This window comes from Perca fluviatilis, chromosome 7, assembly GCF_010015445.1.
Source record: "Perca fluviatilis chromosome 7, GENO_Pfluv_1.0, whole genome shotgun sequence".
NCBI classification, from domain to species: Eukaryota; Metazoa; Chordata; class Actinopteri; order Perciformes; family Percidae; genus Perca; species Perca fluviatilis.
Genome location: NC_053118.1, coordinates 28,232,924 through 28,239,888, shown reverse-complemented (window position 1 = coordinate 28,239,888; position 6,965 = coordinate 28,232,924). Strand labels below are relative to the sequence as shown.

Genomic DNA, 6,965 nt, shown 5'->3' with positions numbered 1-6,965 from the left:
TGGGAGCACATAGTCAAGCATTAAGAAGAAACGGTGGGGAGCGTGGTTTATGAAACTAATGTTTATTATGATATTGCCGGGGATAAACTCAAAGAAATGTCAGTTTCTAAGCATTATTGTTATTAGCATTTAAGACATTTTGAGCACTAATATGAACATCAGATAATTCAGATGACTCGGAGCAGAAGTTATGTTCCTTGAAATTCTTATTTATTAAAGAAATGTGTTTAGCAATATACTAATACGATTTAACAACTTCTCAAGCAGTAAACACCTCATGTCAAGCAGCTGAAATCAAATTGAAAAACACTGGACTGGAGGATCCATGGTCCATGTAACGCTTATCAGTTCAATTTTCTAAGCACAAACGGACATTTAGAAAAACAGAAAAATGGGTTCCATTAGCCAATTTTTCTTTTTTTTCTGCCTTGACAAATTAAAAAATTTGATCTTTAAACAGTTTTTCCAATTTTCTGTTTTTATTCAGAGGATCAGAAAAGTACAAAATTGCGTCTGGCCTCCAATTATTCAATACTGCAATGGTCTTCTCTCCCTCGTTCCGCCTAGTTCCGCCTAGCTACACCCCACTCGAAACCATCAGTTGCAACCACCTCTGACCCCAAAGTCTCAGTTTTTTTTTTTTGGGGTCCATATGCAGTTAATGACCTGCATATTCCGCAAAGTAGAGGAAGAGAATACCATTGCAGTATTGAATAATTGGAGCTCAGACGCAATTTTGTAATTTTCTCAATTTCTGATCCTCTGAATAAAAAACAGAACATTGGAAAAACAGGTTAAAGATCAAATTTTTTAATTTGTCAAGGTGGAAAAAAATGAAAAATTGGATATTTGGACCCATTTTTCTGTTTTTCCAAATGTCCGTTTGTGCTTAGAAAATTGAACTGATAAGCATTACACTGACCATCCATGGCCTTGGGTTCCATCACTTTGAGCTATAATTCTTATGATTCAAAATCAATATGGCTGAATCCTTTTGATGCTATGATCATTTTAAGGGAATTTGGCTCGTTCTTAAAATGGCATTAGGATTGACACTGTTGAAATGTCAAGGAAAATTCTAACTTCTAACTTTACACAAACTGGGAAATTCCCCAATCACCATTCTCACTCAGCATTCAGAAACCCATCAACTTTAGCTCCATACTGCCCCTTGAGTCTGAAAAGTGACATTGCATTTGTTTAACGCTGAGGAGCAGCACCTTATCAGAGCCCATGACTATTAAAAGTCCTCATGTTTGTTTATAAATTGACTGTTCGTATTGTTCCAACACTGGTTGTTCCATGGCCTAGTTTAGAGGAACACTCGGGGCGACGATGTGGCTGTGTTTTGGGGGTGAGGAGTGTTGTGTGTGGTGGGTTTGGTAGCAGACAAGCTGACAGAAGATGAGCTTGACTTTGTGGAGCGTCTTGCAGCTCCATATAAAGCAGTTGGGGACAGAGAGGAGGAGGAGGGGGAAAAAGGGGGTGAGAAATGGACAGGGCCAGGAACAGAGGACGATTGTGAAACAGGAACAGACGGGGGCAATGCCCTCGATCAGGAGAAAAAGGTAGAGTGGCGCCTGCTGAGGTGAATCTGTCCGCCGTGCTGGTGCCTGTCTTTGTTTGGCCAGAAGATTCCTACTGATACCCTCGGTGGCTGATAGGAGGCACGCATGCTTGGAAAACCCAAACCTAAAAGCCCTTTTTTTTTATGTGAACTTATTTCTTTTATTTCTTCTTCTTTGCCATGCTCACACACTCAACAGTGATTCTGGATATGCAATTTTTTTTTTGTCCCGGTACAGTCATCCAGTGTCATATTCAGATTTCTCATGAGCTGAGTCATGCCTAGTGAAGCATGACAAACAAAATGACATGTGTTCATTGTAAGTGGACATGATGGGCTAGTTCAAGTAGTGGACTAGAGCCCATTTTTGTCCATCAGAGACACACACACACACACACACACACACACACACACACACACACACACACACACACACACACACACACACACACACACACACACAAATGAAATGCATAAACTAAAGATAATGTAATGCTCTCCCTTCATATTAGACAAGCTTGGGTGCATTCCAACAGAAGTGGAGCCCTTCGTGGTTGTATTTGTTGACACTGACGTTGTGGTCACCCAAAGCAAGCACGCTGGCCAGCGGGGTTATCAGTGAACGAGACAGACTGACGCAGGGGGTCAGACATGTTGTTGCACTAATTGAGTCAGCACAGACAATTTGGAAAGACTTTGACGGTATAATGAGATTTCAAATGAGCCCCGATTTTATCAGCAAGCCCAGCACACCGTTTACAAGTTTGCACCTTTATTTTGCCTTTTTGTTATTTCATTTCCACCATTATTGATTTTTGTATTATTCACAGCCTGATGTTGGTGTGGAATAGTTTTCTTACCCTGACAGGCTAATTAATCTTAAGGTGTTTATCGCTGCTTGCTTGAGAGATAAGGGGGAAAATGATTGTTACAATTTTAGGGTTGTGGTTTTTCTATGCAATCTGGGATATTATATATTATGTCCTTGTCATTAAATTCACACTGTAGTAATTTCACACTGTTGGAAATATATATCAACCCATCAATTATTAACATGCTGTGTGCCATGAAAAATTACTAATGGTGTTTTAATGAAACTAATGCAGCTGTTCTTTGTCATTGGTATGTTATTTATTTGAGATAATCTGTACATAAAGTAATGATATACAATAGATTTGTTTTGTTGTGGGCAATGCAACTCATCTCTGTCCAGACATAATAAACCTCATCAGATCACATTATATTCATCCTCAACTAGTGCATATTGAAACACTTTGACTCTCAAATAGAGGATTTTAATCCTGGCTACTATTCCACTGCTCTCAAAGGGATTTAATTTGCTTCAACTGCAGGTTCCTGTGTATTATGCAAAAAACTGAATGGGTTGAAAATGTGGGGCTAATTATTCCATTTGAGAGGTTGTAATTACATCCTTTGGACTGAGCAATGGGTATTCCAAAGTGGCTCCTTCTCCTTAGTGAAGGATTTCCTGGGTCGAGACAAGTGCAGCCCAGTCAGCCGTGCGATAGATTGACCCGTGCATTCTTGGCCTTTGCTGTGGGAATCTCCAGAGCTCTTTCCAGTTTTTTCCAGGAAAACTCTTTTTCATCACATTTGTAGATAAATCTCTACAAGCGTGAAGCGCTGTGTCAATACAGAATACATATTGCTGTCATATAGTGTAAAAAATGATGGTCTTCACCACCAGCAGCACCTTGTTCATGTGTGGAATTATGTGTCCTGTCAACGTAAAGTAGTATAATTTAAAAGTGTATAGTTGATTTGATAGTGCTGAATAGATCCACAGTAAAAAAAAAAAAAAAGAAAAACAGATCAGAGGGTTTCCCCCCAGTGTTGCAGCACTATGGAGAGGAGAAAAGAGGAGGTCAAAACTTCCCCAGTGGAGTTATGTAACTGCTGCCAGGAATGGGCTAGGCCTCCCGGAGCGATGAGGCAACACTGAGCCCAAGTGTGTATAAATACCGAAAGGCTCTGCATACTCAAACTATCAGACAGCGGAAGGACTCTAAAGAGCTGACAAGGGTCACCAAAAGAACTGAAGAAATCCACTTGCCCAGACAACCACCATCCATCACAGGAGCTGAAGAATACATTGAAGATATTGTGGTGCTCTTCGGTGGCCCGACACCCATGAGAAAGAAGACCTATCAACTCTAACCTTCAAAGGCTTTAATAACTAAACCATTCAAACCCCTTAAAATGAAGGCATTTAGCATTGCAGTTGCAGTGACACTCGTGCTCGCCTTTATTTGCATTCTGGAGAGCTCTGCGGTCCCATTCGCCGAGGTAAGAATTTGACTCAAACTGATTTCATTTGCTTATTAGCTATAGATGTTTTGTCAGGATGCTCAGATGTGGCTCCTAAATGTTCATAATTCATTAACAGGTGCAAGGGCTGGAGGAGGCAGGGAGCAATGACACTCCAGTTGCGGCATATCAAGAAATGTCAATGGAATCGAGGATGGTATGTTCAATTGACTGAATGAATTAAGCCAATTACTGAGAGCAAATTAAAATTTAAGTGGATGTGTTTTCCCCATGGAGTGCCCTGGTGCTCTCTCCACACAAGGAGAGGATGAAATGCTGGAGATGAAAGCTCTGCTCACGTCTCTTGTCTTCTCGCACAGATGCCGGCTCACACCAGGCAGAAGCGCCAGAGCCACCTCTCCTTGTGCCGCTGGTGCTGCAACTGCTGCAGGGCCAACAAGGGCTGTGGCTTCTGCTGCAAGTTCTGAAGATTCCCGCAACAACCACTTAATAATGTGTTACTGTTTTTTTGTCTTTACCACAAGAAATGACCTTTTCTAGACCTCCTTCTCCAATGCATTGCCTGCGCTACACTGTTTTGTATCATGTTTAGAGAGGTATGATTGAAGCTAGAGCACTGGGAGAGAAAAACAATGAACAGCTATTTTTAGTATTTATTTTGTATGTTTTAGTACTTTCAACCTGTAAGTCTTTTTGTAAGCTCAATGATATGTAAATTTGTTTCTAAAAATAATCCAGCACTGACAGTTTCTTCATCTAAATGAAGTCTAACAAGTTAATATTTGGTGTTGAATAAATAATGACCATTTGAAGCAACTGCAAACATGTTTTTTTCTCTTGAGGAAATATTTAACAGCAGTAGGTCTTTACTGAACCATATCATAATCCTCAGGGCGTATGTTAATTAGTATTTCTGTTGTCCAGTATGTGTCGTAAATTATAGGAAGAAATTAGGCGATAAAAGGCAATTTAACCTTTTTAAATTGCAATTATCATTGTAAGATACTCAAGATATTGCTGGATTTGGTCTCACTGTTGTTACTTGCACTCAGTGATGTGAATGCAGCATCCAAACACTACTAGTTATACATCTCCAGATGCCAGATGGTATTACCACATTCAAATTTAAATCACTTGAAATAGTTTTCACAATACATGTCACATTAATTCTTGTCCACTCCCTGAATTTGATATTTCTGGCCTTCTTGCATCTTAGCATTGTGTGTTCCTCTCAGAATACCTTCTCTTGTGGTGCCCAGGAAGTGATATATTTGTTTCCTGCAGTTTCTTTGGGGAGCAGTAAATAAAAGAAGTGTCAGCAGTTTTACAATTAAGGCAGGTGGGGTCAGCTTCTCTGCATTGCAGATCCTCATCATGACATAGCATATTATCTATACAAAAAGCAGCGCAACTAGATTCTTTTTTACAATGGCCACTGTTGGAAGCCAAACAATAGAAAATCTAGCTCCACATGTACTTCCATATATCCTGCCTGATCTGTGAGAGCAGAGTCACTCCGTCACTATGTGTGTGAAACATGTTAGTGAAAGAAATCAAGAAAGCACTGGGGTTGTCAGATCACCAGTATTGACAGTGTGCCCTCTGCTTGCTCAGCTAGTTATTGCATCTACTATTGGCGAGAAAATAAATCTGTTATTTTAAAGATGTAGCCCTCACCATTCCACCTCAATGAGCGTGATATCTACAGTACTACTGAACCATGGCATATCAAATAAATCAAATCAATAAAAGCCAGAGAAAAGAGATACAGTATGATTGCATTGTAAAAATTCCCATGGTGTTTTCACACACAAAAACAGGCAGCAAAAATTGAATTCCCTCTCTGGATTATCAATTGGAAATTTATATAATATTTTCTTGAAAGTGGATAGACATGAAAGGGAGAGAGAGATGGGTGAAAATGACACGTAGCAAAGGGCAGCAGGTCAGATTTGAACCCTGCGCCGCTGCAGGACTCAGCCAACATGGGGCAAACGCTATTACTGGGTGATCTAGAGGCCACCCCAGTATTTTCTTTTTCTCGCAGATTATTACAGGCTGTGTCTGTCAGATCGTGTGGGTTGCATTCCTGCTACTGCTTTTTATTAACTGACTGCTGAGGGCAAAAATGATTTTAGTATGTCATGCTGGTGTGTCAAGATACATAAAGTATTGTTGGTGTTGGGAACTTAAGATCTCAAACAGATACTCTTGGTTGTCAGAGCAACCTCTCCTTGTGCCGCTGGTGCTGCAACTGCTGCAGGGCCAACAAGGGCTGTGGCTTCTGCTGCAAGTTCTGAAGATTCCCGCAACAACCACTTAATATTAATGTATTACTGTTTTTTTGTCTTACCACAAGAAATTACCTTTTCTAGACCTCCTTCTCCAATGCATTGCCTGCGCTACACTGTTTTGTATCATTTTTCAGAGATGTTTCATGTGGTTTGTGTGTCAAAAGGTTAAAAACCACAAACCAGACATGGTGAGTTCGAAATAGAAAGCCTTTACTGTCATTGTATTAAATACAACAAACTTAGAAGTGCTACTCCTTATTAGTGCAATAAGAGATGCAGGAAAAAAATATAAGACAAAAACAACTTGAGATACAGTGCTTCAAAAAGCCTTCAACAGTCCATCAAACTTGTTTTAATAATCCACAAAGGCATTAACAAATCACAAATGGGTGACAAATTACCGCAAAAATCAACATATACTGTTTGGTGTTTTTTTCTGTTTCGGTGTGAAACAGAAATGGTGTTTCTCCAGCCTATGGTGTGCAGGGTGGACCAATAGAGACAATGATGCATTGTGTTTGGAAATCTGTTGGAAAATCTTTCAAACATGTGCCATCACCCTGTTTATTGCAAAATCACACTACCAGACATCCCACTCACAGGCCGTTAACAGTCTTTTATATTTATCCATAATGAAGTGAATATCGCTTCAGGCTGAGCGGGAACTTGTCATGTCATCATAGCAAACAGGGGACTGCTGTCAGTTGGTACAGGAAAAGTGTGGAGATTTTCTAACTTTATCCTTTTTTCTTTTCTTTTTTTTTTAAATACTTTTTCTTCCCCTGCCTTCTTGGTAGCCCTTCATTTTAACACAG

The 6,965-nt window shown here is 39.9% G+C and overlaps 1 protein-coding gene across 2 annotated transcripts; it reads left to right on the top strand.

Annotated features, from left to right (window-relative positions):
* Positions 1-3,561: 3,561 nt before the first annotated feature.
* On the top strand, positions 3,562-6,179 carry LOC120562753 (hepcidin antimicrobial peptide). Of its 2 annotated transcripts, XM_039806636.1 has the most exons (4): positions 3,562-3,874; positions 3,975-4,052; positions 4,216-4,268; positions 6,102-6,179. In XM_039806636.1, exons 1-4 carry the CDS (start codon positions 3,788-3,790, stop codon positions 6,154-6,156), a joined length of 273 nt encoding a protein of 90 aa, XP_039662570.1. In that variant the 5' UTR covers positions 3,562-3,787; the 3' UTR covers positions 6,157-6,179. The 2 variants fall into 2 exon arrangements, with proteins under 2 accessions (XP_039662570.1, XP_039662569.1); XM_039806635.1 differs by lacking the exon at positions 6,102-6,179 and having other exon boundaries at positions 3,563-3,874; positions 4,216-4,679.
* Positions 6,180-6,965: the final 786 nt, after the last annotated feature.

Coding starts and splice junctions, on each gene's coding strand:
- LOC120562753 (XM_039806636.1), top strand. CDS start 3,788: ATGAAGGCATTTAGCATTGCAGTTGCAGTGACACTCGTGCTCGCCTTT. Junction 4,053..4,215: donor TGTCAATGGAATCGAGGATG/GTATGTTCAATT, acceptor CTTCTCGCACAG/ATGCCGGCTCACACCAGGCA. Junction 4,269..6,101: donor CACCTCTCCTTGTGCCGCTG/GTGCTGCAACTG, acceptor CTTGTGCCGCTG/GTGCTGCAACTGCTGCAGGG.